This window comes from Dicentrarchus labrax, unplaced genomic scaffold (genome assembly GCF_905237075.1).
Source record: "Dicentrarchus labrax unplaced genomic scaffold, dlabrax2021, whole genome shotgun sequence".
NCBI lineage: Eukaryota > Metazoa > Chordata > Actinopteri > Moronidae > Dicentrarchus > Dicentrarchus labrax.
This window is the reverse complement of record NW_026136711.1, coordinates 32,562,744-32,580,572: the sequence shown is the minus strand read 5'-3', so window position 1 is coordinate 32,580,572 and position 17,829 is coordinate 32,562,744. Positions and strand designations below refer to the sequence as shown.

General features: G+C 38.8%; 1 protein-coding gene across 11 annotated transcripts in view; it reads left to right on the top strand.

Moving 5' to 3' along the window:
• grip2b (glutamate receptor interacting protein 2b) overlaps positions 1 to 17,829 on the top strand; it is a 253,256-nt gene that overhangs the window by 189,023 nt on the left and 46,404 nt on the right. For all 11 annotated transcript variants that reach the window (XM_051415108.1, XM_051415104.1, XM_051415105.1 and 8 more), the window contains exon 2: positions 13,977 to 14,054. In XM_051415108.1, coding sequence (XP_051271068.1) covers positions 13,977 to 14,054 — 78 coding nt within the window. The remainder of the gene's footprint in view (positions 1 to 13,976; positions 14,055 to 17,829) is intronic.

Sequence of the window (17,829 nt, the reverse complement as noted above, 5' to 3'; positions counted from 1 at the left end):
ACGTCAACCAATCAAATCAAGGAACCATATAACGTATTCAAAGCCAGCCGGGAGAAGAGCAAAAACATCTTTTCCATTGAGAAAAGCCTTCACTGCCGTTTTTTATATTTTATTTGTATTTATTCTTCTTTTAATGCAGGAATACTCTCCCGTTTGGATGCAACTGATGCTGCATCTACGCTAACCCCAATGGGGGCCACCATTGTGGTTTCATGAACAGTGTCCTCTCACTGCTTTACACTTAGCCGATGCTGGCTGCGCCGCGGCTGCCTGTCTGCGCTGGTACGCCTCCACCCCCCTTTCCCACCTCCCCGTTGCAAGTTGTTTTGAGTTTTATGTTGTAAAGTGTGATCATATATGCGTATGTTGCTGAGGTGTTTTCCAAGTCCCACACTGTACTCCCCTACAGGAGCAGAGTCTGGGAGCTGCTTTTTTCTCCTCCCCTCTCCTCTTGTTTTTCTCCCCCCCTTTTTCCCCCCACAAGAAATTTCCCCACGGGATTATTAAAGTATATCTGATTCTGATTCTGATTAGCGCCCACCTGCGCAGATTGTAGTCCATCAGCATAAAGAGAAGGTCTGCTGATGAAGGTCTGGGCATCTCATAGGGATGCTTATCAAAATGTACTCTTATCTGGGAGGAACAAAATACCTGTTATAGAATTTTGCAGATACCATCTATGTATAATAATTATAATTAACCAAAGGCACGGCATCAATCTATATAAAATGCTACTTTCAGAGGTTTCTGGTATTTCACATGTATGTAACTAAAACTCTTGTATCAAAATGGAGACTAAAGGAAGCAGACTGATCCTCCTCAAGTGAGTGAATACATCGAGTGTCATCATTTTTAGAAAGTTTTACACAAATAAAGTTGAGAGCTTTGAGAGAAAAGAGGTAAAGAGGGGATACGTTGAATAAAAAAACATGAGATCATTAGAGCCAAAGTGACACCCCTCTTCAACTCTCTCCCCCCACCCCCTTGCCGACCCCTCAACCAGATCCATACAGGCTGCAATTAACCACAACAGAGAAGCCATTAACCGTCCTAATTACTGCTTGTTCCTTCCATAGCTGCTCTATATGTGTGGGTGAGAGATAGCTGTGTGTATGTGTGTGTGTGTGTGTGTGTGTGTGTGTGTGTGTGGTGATAGATAATGGGGTGTAAAAAAATGTGTGCAAGGGGTGACAGAGTTTGTGTGTGTGTGTGTGTGTGTGTGTGTGTGTGTGTGTGTGTGTGCGTGCGTGTACTGTACATGTATTATTTGTGCAAATCCTGTCTTTTGTTTTTTCTGTTTATTCTTCCCGTCTGTGTTTTATTTGCTGAGTTGGTGGGGGTGGGGGTGGGGATGGGTGATACAGTTCATGTGTGTATGTGTACGTGTGTTTGTTTGTGTGTGTATGAGTGAGGCAAAGTGTGTTAACTACAGTCGCACTGTGTGCCAGCGTTGTCGGGGACAATAGCTAATTACACATCTTCATCGCCTTCAGCATCATAATAACCGCAATCAGACACCCTGGCATTCAGTAACTCAGAGCCTGTGTGTGTCTGTATACATCATGCACAAACACACACACACACACGAAATCCACCATCTTAGTCCTATGATTTGCTGTGCCACTGCCACGATTATTAGAGTTATTAAACATTTTAGTTTGTTGTAAATGGAAAATGATGTCAGCAAGGCAGATAACAACTCTAAATGCCATTTCAGCGAAATAAAACTGGGTTTAAACATCCTCTCCCGGTTTGGAGATTTAATGGATGAGACCAGTGCTATTCTATAGTTTTTATTATTGTCAATAAACACAATGAAAAGACCAAAACCGACAACGTAATCTCTCAATATTTTACGAGTTCTCTACCCTGTCTGTTTTTACTCAATATGTATGCCTGAATCCTTTAAAATACCTAATGCATATCACAAATACATCCCTTTATGTTTTAAAAAAGGATAAGCAATTTCCTTAAATGTCTGTGCCTGATTGCATATACTTATATATAAGGTTGTCTCCTTGCGTAAGTGTTTAGATGAAGGCTTTTACGGTAGTTACTGTCAAAATACAGCATATGTGGAGTTATGTTACCATGGTTATGCTCAACTGTTTTTGTTGAATGTTGTTTTCCTCGAAGAACATGGAAAGCGCAATCACATCATCCAAAGTAAATTGAACTCTGACTGACAAAATCAGTGTGAGAAATCTTGCTGTGAACTGAACCAGAGATGAAGTAATAGCCAAACATTGACAGGAGTCAACACAAACTGGAGAGTTTCAATAAAATGACATTCCTGATATCTACCTACCTACCTAATGACAGTCGACTATATGCTCTATACAAGTTGTACATCGCTCATTGTTTCCAGTGGGTTTTTCCTGTCCAGAAAAATGTATCTTGGTATCGCCCCCTCCTCTTAAATCACCATAAAGCCATTGTCTTATGATTTGAAAATTATTTCACTGCTATGGGCCCCTAAAATCTGAGGACAATAGTTACTAAGGGCCTTAGCAACTCATAAGGGTCTACTTAGGTAGCGAAGTGCAAACACTTACAGATCAAAGGATTTTCCCTGACAACATCCTAAGGAAATCCTTATGGTGATTTTATGCAACTCATTTTTTTTCTAAGTTATAGATGAAAATTTAGGAGCAATCTTAGCCTAAGAGGTTTTATGCAACCGGGCACTTGACAATTTCATTTTTAGAAAACCTTCCTTATATATGTGGGATTGAGTCAAAATAAACTACAGTGTGTGTTTTCGGTAATGAAGGAACATGTCATCCAGTGCAACGGCTCATTGATGTATTTTTATTAGTTTTTTGAACAACAGTGGAGCTCTCTCTGGCACATACGAATAAGATGAATCAGGCTTTAGATGCATATACAATACTTGTTATCAGTTCATTGTTGGTTTGGTCTTTTCATAGGAGTTGTTGACAATAGGATAAATATAGAATATCACCACACTATATCTTTCAACTCCTGCAGATGACTGCATCCTCCAGCTGAACTTGTTTCATTACTCTGTTTAGGTGCGTTTAGGCGACTAAAACTACTTGGTGGTTGCTTTCATGGTTAAAAGAAATTAACCGCTGGAAGAAGACAAGAAGCAAAACGTATCATCTGATGCCAAAGTCACCTGCTTTGTATGGCTGCCCCAGATTACCCTCGGAGAGTAAGGCCAAAGGCAGAGTAATATCTCCACACTATTTCCACACAACCAGAAAAGGATCCTTGTCAGAAAAATATATGTTGTTTTAAGCAATTGAATATGATGTATCAAGTGATCTTTCTATGGTATCATTTGATCCACAAGAAATGTATAGAAGCTGACAATTGACTGGACATCACTGGGAGATCTTTTGTATTTTATATCCATTTAAACTGTGAGTTTGTGCAAAATGAGCATAACAAGTTAGCCATGTCATGGGAAACTTCAGCAAATTCTGATAATATGTATAAATGTATACCTTTTTTGAGAAAACAATGTTTGTATTTAGAATCAGAGGATTTTTCACAGCAGTTGTTCTGCCAATTTTACTGTATTGTAGCTGTGAATTAACAGGTGCTTCTGTTTTTATCTGAACTCTTCAACAGCACACTCGTTCATTTGTATTGTGACGCCTACCTGGTGGTTTGCTGAATAGTTGGTTGATTATAATGGTGTGTCGGCTTAAATGCCTTATTCAACGAAATGAAATAAGCTGAGTGCATTACTTCATTCAATTCAACTCCTTTCAATGCCATCTTGTGTTTTCTTTTATGCACCAGATAAGCTTTGCTGAGTTTTGATGCTCTTTTTTTCAGCAGCAGCCCACTTCAATTTTAATACAGATGTTGGTACCTGGCAGCAACCCAATACAAATACTGCACACTGTCGTCTCAACTCATTCAAGTTAATTATGCATATTAACACATACAACAAACTATCATAAATAGGCAGCATTATTATGCTAATATTTACTATTGTGTACAGTGCTAGTACCTTCTGGACATTAATTTGATGATGCACCATTGCAGACACATTGTAGATTTTTATTAAGTGTTTTCTGAGATTAAGGAATGAGTGCTGCTGTTATAAAAATGCATCAGTGTTTTGTTGCTACAAAAGAAACCCAGGGGACAAGCTGAAAAGGTTCACTTAGTGAAGAGTTTTAGATCCTTTTGTGTCGCTGCTCCAGTTTTCATCATTGTTCATTCTAAAGGCAAGGTGTTGCTTGGTATTTCCTCTACCTAAAATGTAATTTTGGGTTCCTGAACTCAGAAAAGTATCTTTAAAGAAACCACAAATGATGATGAGGCTCCTGAATCATGATTTTTTTTAACAAGTGGGGATTTCCCATGGTGCTAAAGTGAAGAACCCCATTCATGGTCTGTACACAACCATTTTTATTTTTTTCATGTTTAGGTAGCCATTTTATTGATTTAACATGGCAGAAAACAATAAGAGGAAAACTATTCCAGGCGTAGTTAAATAGATTCTCAATTATAACAGCGTTCTTAATATTATAATAGATAATAGACATACAGTAAATACATACATACAACTGAAAGATTGCAAATATCTTAAACATTGCCTTTAACATCTAGGTTCATCAGGAGTTCTTTTGAAACCCAAAGCATAACAGTTACCTCAGGGTACCTCCGTCAAAGAAAACAAGCCCTAAAGCAGTTGTCTATCACAGGCAAACTTCAACCAATCAGATCAACAAACAATTTAACCTAGTAAAACGTCTTCTACATCGAGAAAAGCCTTCAGTGCTGTTCTTTGCTCTTGCTTCAAAGAAGAAATACTCTGACATAGTTCTGATAAAACTGTTGCTAGCAGCATCTCCACTAACCTCTTTAGTAGCCACCACTGTTGTTTCAAAGCAAACAGTAATGATCATAGCTCATGCCGTAGCTGCCCACAGTCCTTAATGGAACACTGATTGGTCTGGCACCACTGTGGTTCGGACACAAGCAATAGGGATTCTCGCATGATTTCATGATCTCGCAAGTCCAGCTGCATTGCTATGTTAGATTACAGACATTACACAAACAAATACAATTAATAACATTTTAAAAAGTCTCCGAGCCAAAATCTTCCCAAACCTGATCAGTATCAGATGGACCCTGATCAGGATTTCAGGTGGGTCAGTGCTCTGAAGCCACAGTGCTTCTTTATCTATTTTTTTGTACCAGCACAACTGTTTTTGTGTAAATCTAGGGATAATCTAAAGTTGAGAACCTTGGCTTAATTTTAAGTGTCCTTATTTTGAATAGTCTAGTATACTGCTAATGTGGTCATTACTGGTTCAATTTCATGTTCACATAAAAACAGGAATGCACACATATATACACACACACACACACACACATATTCACACAAACTAATTTAGACTGGCACTGCCATACTCTCACAACAGTGGCAGCTGTGTGTATGTGTCACATCCAACATAATGAGGTGAAACTTTGATCATAATGCAAGTCCGCCCACACATTGCGGGGAAATCACTTCAGAGTTCCGCATATGTATGCATGTGTGTTCATGTCTGTGTGTCTGTGGGTGAGTTTTGTGTGCTCATGTGTATTTATGACAAATGCTTGTTTGTGAGGATTTTATGTGCTGTAAATGTAAGATACACTTCAAGCAGTGTGGGTGTGCATGTTGGCAACATGTATAAATCGCTTGCTTGTGAATGTGTTTCGTGTCTGACGCTACACTTGAATTTGCATTACCTGTAATATGCACACTTTATGTGGATGTAAATTTGTTTGACCAAGGTGTCTGTGTGTGCGTTTATCAGAAAAGAATGCAGTAAAACGTGTCTGTCTGATGTGTGTGTGTCACTATACCTAGAGGAGTCCACAGTCCGCATAGATAATGTAAGGTCTCTACGGCGGCAACTAGCACAGCAGTGGCCTGTGGCAAAGTGTGTGTGTGTGTGTGTGTTTGTGAATGAGAGAGAGAGATAAAGAGGAGCAGAGATTGTGTGTTTGAACGTGTTTGTGTAATTCTGTGATATTGCCCTGAGTATCTTGTCAGAGCGTGCTCATATGTGTCGTTTGTGTTTCGTCTATGTGTGAAACAGTTTGTGTGTGTTTGTGTGCATTGTTGTAGACTGCCTGAAGCTCTCTCTCTCTTTCTGTGTGTGTGTGTGTGTGTGTCTCTCTCTCACTCTCTCTCTCTCTCTCTCTGTCTGTCTTTCTGTCTGGCCCGTTGCCTGTCGTAGGCTCCTGCTGACCTTGAGGCAAAATGTATAATAACTTGATGCGTATGCATGTCAGTGTTTCCGCTGCGTGCGTTTGCGTGTTAATAGGCTCGATGGTAGCTCGAGAGTATGGTTTTCTTCTGAAAATGTATGGTGGTCCTTAAGGATGAAACAGATCAGAGCAGAAGCAGAAACATTAAAGGAATGATGGCAAGATTGATATGATTTAGCCTAGCTTAGTAGAAAAACAAAAAGCAAATGGAAAGGGAAAGCCTCCATTAAAAAGGAGTGCACCTGCAGACAGTTCTAAATTTGCCTTGTTTCCACATTGTATCCTTGTTAGTTAGCTAGTTAGTCATAAGTATATCGAAATATGTTTTGTTCAGAGCTACTAAAGTGTGCAAAATCTAGCAAGTTCTCCATTGAGACAGGGCTTCTGAAAAGGTGGTCAGTATTAAACTTAAAGGTGAAAAGTAAGGCTTTATTCTGACTGCAAATCAGATTTGGTTCTCAAATCAGATCAAATCGGAATAATTTGTGACATTTTTATTTGTGACATTTCTATGATCTTCACGGGTTGCTGTGTTGCCGATATAGGCATCAGTGACAATGTACGTTGGTGATGTGGCTTCCGTCACTTCCGTCATTCTGAATTTGACATTGTGCTCAAATGTAGTCTTTGGAAATTAAAAAAAAAAAAATTATTTGTAATCTCCTAAAAACTGTCCCATTTCAACATTTCAGCAACTTTCACATCATGGTGTGAACAACTCAAAGGGGTTCCCCACCAGAACAGATTAAGTCTGTTGAATAATATGAAGTACTCTACTAGTACAATCCTGACGTTGTACCCGTACGATCAAAATCTACTGAAACATTGTGTTGTGCAGTTTGGTGAAAATAACTTAAATCTGCTGCAGGATTATGAGGAAGCAGCAAGCAAATTTGCAGACTACTGCAATTAGATCTTTTTCAGTCTCAGGTGTTGGCAGCACAGCCTCATCCTCAACAGCCTGCACCAAGGACAAAGAGACTGTGTGCATGATTATACTGAATACATAGCATTTTTGTGTTTGGTGAAAGCTTGAGGGAATCCTGCGAGATACTACAGCAGTGTCTGTTAGTGTTCCCTTTACGCATGCATGCACACACATAGACAGAGATACACTCACACACACACACACACACACACACACACACACACACACACACACACACACACACACACACACAAATACACACACAGGCCTAGCAGGTGTTTGATGTTTTAAATCTGATGGAATCCGGTGGAACTTTTCACGTACAAGCCTGTAAAACAAGCAGAAGATACTGCATCTGTAGTTTATACTTCAGCTTCTCTACACTTGTGTTTGATTGTGTCAGAAGATAAATTCCCTGTTTCACATATAAATCAAATTCTTAAATGAGTGAATGCATGCCTGTATCTACTTTTTTTTTTTAACTTTATTTTAGTATTCATTTATCTGCAGTGGAGAGGCCAGGGTTAACTTTGGGGTGGTACAGAGATCAGTGTCTCTTTTGTAGCACAGTGCCGTAGGCCCTTTCATTTACTCATTCAACAGTGACAACAGTGAGGGAATACTAAGCTTTCAAGTACACCATAACAAATCATACAGAATATTATTGGCTTTTCTTTTTTTATGAGAAATGCTGTAGCAGACAATCACTGGATGTTTCTTTAGGGCTACATTTTTTATTTATTCTCAGAAATAGCCTTTTATACCTTTAATAATACTAACAAATGTCCCAGTTTCAAAGAAATCAATCACTTTAAAGGCAACTAGACATTTGAAAACAGCTAAAAATGCATTCATTCAACATTGTTCAACATAGACAGTGGTACGGTGGGATTAGATGTGGATGAAGCTCCACCAAAAAATAACAGTTATAAATTCCAGTGTGATTTGCTTTATTCGGATCAGCGGGGATAAATCAGTTACAGTCCCTTGGCAGTGCTGTTAGCGATGTTAGCCAGCCGGCAGCTGGAAAATTGGAAAGTTCTGTCATTAAAGATTCAACTTATTGTAGGCATTTTCTACAGTCTCTGCTTGTGCTGCTTTTTTTCTAGATGTGAGCTGTGCACGTTATCTGTTATTCTGCCTACAATTCCTCAGTTTCTCAGTTTTCCGATGTTGACTGTCTACTTCTGCACGTGCCTGCGTGCCTGCATGCACATGCATGAGATAAACATATTCGTAGGGCACACACAGTGATGCAATACAGTTCTACCAATGGTGTCACACACTTTCATTAATCAACAGTAAGTCAACAACTGTTGATGATTTATGGCCTGAAAATACAAAACCTTCAGCTATGTCTTCAATACTGTTCAAAGCATGCATTTACTCACTCAGTAACATCAATAAGATTACTGATGTTACATAATTGGTGATGAAAATTTTGTACAAAAATTTGCTAGATCTGTAAGATGATCCATGCCTTAGTCTGTCAACCCGCCTTGCACCTGCTAAGTCATTTCCGTCTTTTCTTCAAAAGATGCTCACGCTGTAAGCATTATGCCACTGCTTCTACTGCAGGTGGAAAATCTGGCCTGATGCCTCGTCTATAACTCAACCTGTTCAGTAAGCTGACAGCGCCAGCAGTCATTAGCCTAATCACATTCAAATTATTCACCAGGAGACGCTAATTTATCAGGCAGAGTTGGAGAACGAAGAGAAAAAGAAGCGGAAAAGAGGCCTTACAAAGAAAATGTGTCAGAGTAAAGCTGATGTGTGTATCCATTCAAAAAGACTATTAGTGCTAACATATCAAGTGCTATGCCTTCATATGCCTGTTGTGACAAACATGTTTGCAGTGTGTTGATACCTCAGCCACCAAAACTCTGGCGCAAGAAATTTGTAGGTTTGGACGACGAGGCCAGAGTATTCATATCGCTGGGAGGGGAAAGTTGTGACTAAAACAGTTTGTCTTACATCCAGTCACAGAGACAGAGAGGGCCCAGTTGCCGTAAAGTGTACTTTAATATACTGTTTATATAACAGTGCATGTATGACTTGTATTTATATACACATATTTTTTGTGTATTTTTGTGTGTGTGTTCATGCCTATGCACATGCAGGTATACATTGGGTGCCTAAATCCTTTTGGGTATGCAACACTGTCAGCTGCCAGAGGCTGTGCATGTTTGTATGCATGTGTTTGTGTTTATGTGTGTGTGTGTGTGTGTGTGTGTGTGTGTGTGTGTTGATGAGCAGCCTCTGGGGTCCATTATGCCTGTGACAGCCCCACAGCAGGAAAGCAGCCAGCCAGATAACTTATGAAAGCAGTTTAAAGCAAAATTGAATCCACAACTTATGAATTATTAAACTTATTACACCTCTGTGAAGATCGCTAAACTCCGAAGCACAACAACAATGGCCTCCTTTCCACTGTCACTGCTGGGAAGAGAAATGATTTCTAAGCATTACCAGTGGGAAAGTGATGCATATTTCAGGTGTTAGATAGCATGAAAATGTGTCATGTATGGAGATTATTAAAGGGAAAACACTTTATATATTGAGGTTGTTTGGGAAACTACTTGATATGGAAATGGGAACACTTCATACAGTGATGTTGTTGGACTGTTTTATGTAATTACATTTTCTTTGTCTGAGGAAGAACGTCAAAAGACTGATTAAGAAGATTTTCATGTTCAACGATGTGTCCCTGTGTCAGTCTCATTACATTTAATTATGCTTTACTTTCTATGTGCAGGTATTATCACAATTACCAAGTGAAACAAGTTGGCAGTGAACATCTGCCATAAAACATAATTCAAGATCTGCAGAAAGAAAAAAGATCAGAGTTCTGTTTGATGAGTTTTGGAAAGTATAGGAAACTGGATGTTAATGCTTAAGAATACACTGAGGAAGTAGATGTTAACATGAACATCAGATAATTTGTTAACGTTTGCTGCCTGCCGGGCCAACTAACGGGCTAATTTTTATAGATACTTTTATCACTAATTTCTATTAATAATGGTGAGAATGATCACCCAACCCTGTGGTGTCCCTAAACTTTTTTTTTCCCCAACTTTACTATTTTCAATTGAATGAATCTTTGCGTTTCTCCATTTCTGCTGGAAGCATGCTGGCAACTGTTTACCTCACACATTGGTTATGACAACATTATAAAGTGACAATATGTCCATGTTGTTTTAATGGGTTGTTCTACTGCCCACAAATGGCCAAATCAATTCAAAGTACTTTAGGCTACAACTCAGGAGTTCCTTGTAGATATTACAAAGTGCTGTGTGTTGCAGTAATTTCAGTTCTGAAACAGCTTGCAGCTCATGACAGTTTTTTCATTTATTGGAAAGAAAATTGCTTCATGTTGGGTGGTGCATTATGCAAAAGTCAGTCTGAAAGACAGAATGACAGCATCCAACAGCCAATAAGTTTGTGGTCCATGGGACGAAAGATGACTGGCTGGACATGATGGCATAATAATTTATGAATAAAGAAGGTCTGACAGCAGAGTTGACAAAGATGTTCCAATCAAAGTTTCAGAGCACTAGAAAATAGAACAAATCTGACCAAAAAATGTAGCGCTTTCTCATCAATGAATGATTTTTCAATACCTACAGTTTCAGTACTGTTCATCATGTTCAGGGGATGCATCCTATCCCAGTCTATCACATGTCAAACACACATATGGACTACATATAACACATACTGGATAACAAATTCACTCTCACATTCACCTGCATGTATTTGGATTCTTGGAATAAAAGCTGTGAGCTGACAGTTTTAACCACTGAGCCACTACAAAAAAATTTTATTTTAGTTTTTCAAGTATAGAACAATAAAACCACCAGTTAAGGTTGATGACAGTATCATGAAAGATGTCCTACATGCAAGAGCTTGAGTCAATAGCTAAAAAAACCAAATCTTTATTTCAGTTTGTTTGCTACAGTGAAATTGAGACTTGAAGGCAGTCTTGCGGAACAGAGTGTGGATGTAATTTAAAGGAGAATTAAAAGCACAATGTAAGAGATAAAGGATTTTGCAGGACACACTCTGCAATTGCATTTTGAAAATCCTGTCTAACCGCTTAACTCTGTTGATGATAGTAAGCTGGTTTAAAATACTGCCTCAGGTGCTATTTATTCTGAAAGTTTAGCAGAGACATTTCTGTTTGAGCTGGGGCGTAATTGTTCCTGATTATAATGCAACTTAATGACACTTCTGGTGTCTATGAAAGTAGTTGAGGACTGGCTTATGAATTGTTAAACCTCTCCCACCCCTCTGATGGAGCAGAGGTTGTAAAGTAGGACACATCCTCTCCTCTCAGAGCCACAACAACAACAGCCTCGGCTCCACAGCTGCTGTCAAACTGAGTTAAAAAGTGTGGGTTAGCAAAATACTTAATATCCTACATATATCATAGATGAGACCCAATGAAATATAAAAGTATTCATAAACGGTCATGACTTCTTCATAATTAAAATTACGAACCCTAAAACACTTGGTAAGAAAAATGTTCACAGATTAAAGTGACACAAGACACACAGCATGCCAGCTTATACTGGCACAGAACAGGGAAGCATTAGCAGTAGCAGAAGTGGATGAGGTGTATAAACGTCCCCTCCTATAGGCTAAGAAAGTAATAACATTTTATTGTATTACCTGTTCACTAAAATTTAATTTGTCTCAGGAAAAAATGAAACATTATTGTGTCATACTGACATCAAATGGACATTAAATTCAGTTTATATGTACAATATTTCATTATAGATACTTCACAACGCCACCATTGTCACCTAAGGAACTGCTACTGCTGGTATTTTTGTTAGCAATAGGTGGCACTGGAGCTGCAGGTCCAATGCCGCAGAACTAACACTGAAGCTTTGTTATTGGATTAATTCTCTCTGCCTGGTTTCAGGTGATTCACATTCATGGCACTGTCCAAAACGATCCGTCAAAAACATGCCAACCTTCACCAGCTGTAGTAAAGGAAAGTGATAACAGCAGCAGTTTGGATACGCCATGGTGATATCTCTTCAACACTTCAACCATGTATTCACAGATTTTACATCATTTTGTCACTTTAACATCCAATTATTTTTTTTGTTTTTTTGATTAAGGAAATAATATATAGATACATTACTATTTTCTATATACCCATTGATTTATTGAGTCATCTGCATTCTGTCCTGTTTCTGTCTGTGCCTCTTCAAAATGCCCTGATTGATGAATTGATTTGCTGGTTGATTGATTGGTTGGATGGTAATTTGGCATCGTAGTTTGAAAGTGATGACTACTTTCAGGACTCCAGCCTGTGCAGTTTATTACTTTAAAAGTTTAATTTTAAACAGATACCTGTGGAGATCCAAGCAGAACTGAATTTATAACTTATCAAATATTAAAATCCTCACACGTCTCAGCCAGAAATTCTCTGCCAGAGACGATAAAACAGGACATCTGTTCCCTCCTGTGACCTACAACAATGATGGCCTCTGTTTCATTGGCCAAGTAGGGAGGGGACTAACTTCATCAACACGCACAGATGACCTTGTAGTCACCAGTTCATCCAACTATTAAAAGATAAGAATAGTGACTGTCTGGAAAATCATCCTTTCATGTAAGCGTCTTACAAGGGTGTATAAGTGGATGCTCTTGTGCTAGTGCTAAGTAGATTATATATGAGGGAGGTTTTTCAAGTATTTACATAGCATTTTGGTAAAGTTCTTGGAAATTCTACACTTGTCAGGGAGGAAACGCCCCTGAAACAGCGTGCAGTTTGCAGCTCTTCAGGCAGGGAGACTCGCTGTGCCTGCACCTGTTTCAGTGGGAGAGGAAGCTTGGATCTTTAAGAAAAAGTGTAATTTAAGGCTCATCTCTACATTGTCAGACTTGGGTCAGCTTTCATCAGATTCACTGCTGCACTTTGTCAGCCCCACTTTTGCTCATGATACTTTGTTGACATGCTAGACCTCTGGGTCTAGATGTTTCTTTCGTGGCAACCCAACACCCCATGTGATAGTTCACTCTTGACCAAAATGTTGGACCAACTGAGCCATGAACTGTGGTTATTTGTGGAAGAAAACTGTTGAGGGGCAATGTAGTAAATACAGAAATACATGGGAGCACTTAAGAGAACAACATTGTGTTATCAGCCTTTGATAATTACAAATTACAAAAAGAAGTGAGTTGGTGAAGGATTATTATTATAATTATTTTAATGTAAGTTTTGAGAATGGTGTTTTTCCTCAACTCAATCTGGACAATGTCTCAAGCGTTTGTCTCATTCATTTGTTTGATATACAGCCAAACACAACACAGAGAGCCCAGCCAAGGAGCTCAGATTGCAGTCACATAAACTGACAATTAATAACATCTATTATTTTCATCAGCAGCAATGTGTGTGGGGGGACTGTGGAGGATCGTTGCAGAGCGTGTAGAGGAGGAAGATATAAGATGTGATTCATGGGTGGAGAGGGAGAAGAAATGCAGGGATGAGTGACTGGTGCCAGACACAGCTGCAGTGTTAGTCGGAATCATGTCTGTATGTTTGTTTTATTATGTTTTGGTATGAGAACCACGGCTAACATTCCTAAGAATGTGGGTTTTTGGGTGGAGAAGGTGATGATCCAACACTCTCTCTTCTGGGTTTCTAATCCCGAAAAAATGTGTTTCATCACCATTGAAGTATTGGCACTTTAACACTACCAGGATCTACATTTTCTAATTTAAACTTAAGAAATAGAGGTGTATTTGATACTTCTAAAGCTTTTTTGTGTGTTTCTGTTCTTTTTAGATGACGGGCCATATGGGAAAACAAAGGATATCTCTGGACCAGAACAGACCATGGCCTCGAGAAGACACAGTATACCAGGTACATCTATCTATCTATCTATCTATCTATCTATCTATCTATCTATCTATCTATCTATCTATCTATCTATCTATCTATCTATCTCATGAGTAGTCTGTGAATAGATGTTTGGTCTGAAAGTGTCCCTGAGTTGTTTATTGAGATACTATACATCTCTTATAAAACAAACACACTTTTACAATATTTGACATTTATTTTGTTGTGTTTTTATAAGGAATTGTAATTATTTATCCTTTCAGAAATAGAATGATGTGATGCTATACCAGTAAGCATAAAATGAAACAACTACAACCATCTGGTTTTTCAGCAGTTTCGTCCATAAACTCTTATCTATTACGGCCACCTTTTCCTTTCCATTTTAGTTCATCTCCTGTATCACGTTTTCTCTGTTCCAGCCTTCTTATCACCTTAGCAAAATCCCTCCATTGAGTTTCCCATCTTCTCTCTCTGTTTCTTTATTTCCTCTTTTTGTGTTTCTTTAATACTTTTCTCCCTCTTTCTCAATGTTTATTCAACTATTGCACTGTTACATAACTCAGCTCCATGTTCCAACGTCACCTTGCTTCACAGGCACAATTACAAGCATTTGTCTCATTCACCTTCCCTAGACACATTGTTGTTGACTCTGTCTGTTTCCATCTCAGTGTGTGTGTGTGTGTGTGTGTGTGTGTGTGTGTGTGTGTGGCCCTTTTTTCCATTTGCTTGATCCCTCATTAAATGTACAACAAATGTCCTCAGTTCCCCATTTCATGGGTTTCTTTCTGTGAAGTGTAAACAATCTTCTTGTGTATTCTGTATTCCCTAAGTATCAAAATGAAGTGGGAGATAAAACTTTATGAATCCCAACACAGTTCTGCATCTGTGGAGGAAAATTCATTTTGTGATGGATGCAGTTCAGAAGATGTTCACGGCATCAAACCACATTTGTTGAAAGCTTTGGTGTGCTTTTATGCAAATATGAGCAATACAAGGACTAATGAATGAATGAGTGCCTTTCTGCAGATAATGTGTGTGTGTGTGTGTGTGTGTGTGTGTGTGTGTGTGTGTGTGTGTGTGTGTGTGTGTCTTGTTCTTGTGTGAATATGTGTGTGTTGTAATACCCACCGGAGATAACTAAAATGTGAAGCACCTCACTGATCCCCAGTGTCGCCTGAGGGATTTACCTAATCTAGCCATCTATCACACCAAAGCTTCATCTCACCTGTGTGTGTGTGTGTGTGTGTGTGTGTGTGTGTGTGTGTGTGTGTGTGTGTGTGTGTGCAACAGTGTGAAGGGAAGATATAGAGATCGATTGAGAGATCTGCAGTGCTCGCTCAATGGTTCCCGTTGCCTGTGTGCGTGTGTGTGTGTGTGTGTGTGTGTGTGTGTGTGTGTGTGTGTGTGTGTGTGTGTGTGTGTGTGTGTGTGTGTGTAAATGATAACAACACAAATACAGACAAATGGAGAGACAGCTGAAGATAAGCACGGCTTTATTACGGTTTTATTTTAGTAACTATAATCTGTACCTGCTTATTGTTACATTAATATTAACCCAAATCCTACAACCACTGGGCAGTCTGGTTTTGTCCCGCCTTATTGACTGGCTGCACAAAGTCCGATGAATTGTTGCCTAAAGTGATGAAACTGACTCAGCATCAGTTGAGCCTTAAGAAGATTGAAAATGAAAGAAAGTGGAGTCACAAATTTGTGAATTTCCCAGACCTCTGCAGCCATGGGTCATCTCTGCTATAGAGACTATCTAATTTAGCTTAGTACATAGCCTGGAAACAAGGAGAAAAGGCTAGCCTGGCTCTGTCCAACATTAACTAAATCTGTCTACTACCACCTCGTAAGCTCTCTAATTAACAGTGTCATTTTGATTATGCATGGGTACACTCCTCACTACTTGTGTTCTCAGATAATAATGGTCCATACTGAGCGTCACTGTAATACCAGCGCCAGTGTGTGTTCATGTAAAATGCCTCGAGTGAATAATGTAGCCAGAAGCTTCTTTTTTTTTTACACTGGTGCCATGTTGTGGAATGGTTTTCTGTTCCACATAAAGACTTTAAATATGAGAGGGGCTAACAGAAGTCAGGTTAGGTTAGACTTTTTTAGGGTAACAGATTGATAAATTTAAATTGCAGCAACATTATTTAAAATGTTCTTGTTTGTTTTAACGGAGGCACTTGGTGAAATGTGTTCGTGTGTTTCAGGACTATGTTGTTTTCCTTTTTTTTATGTTGAATATCTTTGGGTTTTCTTGGGACCATGTTGGAAATAAGTATTTTCACTTTAACATGTTATCCTTTGAATTTTTGTTGTTGTTTCTTTTACTGTTTCCAATAATCCTTAAATACAATTAATCAATCAATCAATCAATCAATCAACTTATATTGTATTGTGTGTTTACTTAGTACGAAAATAAAAATTAAGAATTCAACAGTTTTCACTTTGTTCTTTTGGGGGCGGGACCAGTAACTTCCAGTCTCTGCTGGTTGCCTGGCAACTGGTCCAGCCGGCTGCTGGCGGTAGCTGTACAGTCATGTAACCTAACTTAATGTAGCCAGGTAGAATCAGCAGTCCTTATGAAAACAAAGTTATTAGACAGGTGAGACAATGTTACAATAAACTCCCCTCACTTATTATGGTCCTTCGGCTCTCCCTTGTGGCGTAGAGTTAGCATTAGTTGAGAGAGAGTGACGCGCTGTGGTTTTTGCTAACCTTGAGAATTTATGGCTTTTTATATTACAAAACCAGCCGTGGTGAGCTGATAACCTGATAAGGATAATATGGTTTTAATTGCTGGGTAACGTTACTGTGCATTTAGTGTTTTATATGTTTTCTGTCTCTTTATTGTCATGTTCTTTGTAAGCTAGCTAGTAAGTTCTTAAAGCTGGATGGATACGATCAGGTTCTAAGCTAAAATGTGTATGTGATATATTGATATGTAATGTATTGGTGTCCTGAGAAGAAAAACAAGTGACATGTTGTAATGGATAACTGAGTGATGACTCTGCTGCTCCAGTCACCCTCATCCAACTGAACCCCTCCATCTCCATCATCACCGTCTTTTCACAGCCCACTGGATTCTCGTTCCTCATCTGCACTACTCATCAACCATCTTCATCTTCCCCATCCTCTTGGCAGTCAGGATGGGCAGTTTTCCTTGCTGAGGGTGGTGGTAGGAGCTTGAATGCATTGAAAACAATAACGAAACAGGGTTTAACACACATAAAGGCCGATTTCATATCCCCTTGGTTATTTCTATGAAAAGTGCAGACTTATTAGTACACCGGGTTTGAATGTAGTTGCCCTAGTAATATGTTGCCATAATGTAAAAAAAAAAGATTTGTTGTCATTTTGAATATTTTAATTAGCCATATTAAGCTTTCTGTGAAGATTGACTCTAAAGTATCATTTCATCATATCATCAAGTCACCCAATAGGTGTATAAGTTCAATGAATCCTGTTACAAAAAATGGGAAGTGTAGTGCCGTAAAATCAAACATGTGCGTGGTTCTAACTGAAAGGAAATAAGACAGAAAAAACTGTATAGTAATAGACTACAGTTAATATATTAAGTAACGTTATTGCCATATGCCAGTCTCTTCTTAGAAGCTAGACATACCTAAAAAATTAACACCTGACACCTGCGAGTGAGGTGCATACGCAGTATCAATCTTCTCATGTGCCTCTCGAAAAGTAAGCGAATAGTCGTGTTTTAAAAAATGTGGTAAAGATTTTAACTTGACCATTGCCACAGCTACCAAAGCCTAAACCTATCTGCAAACCT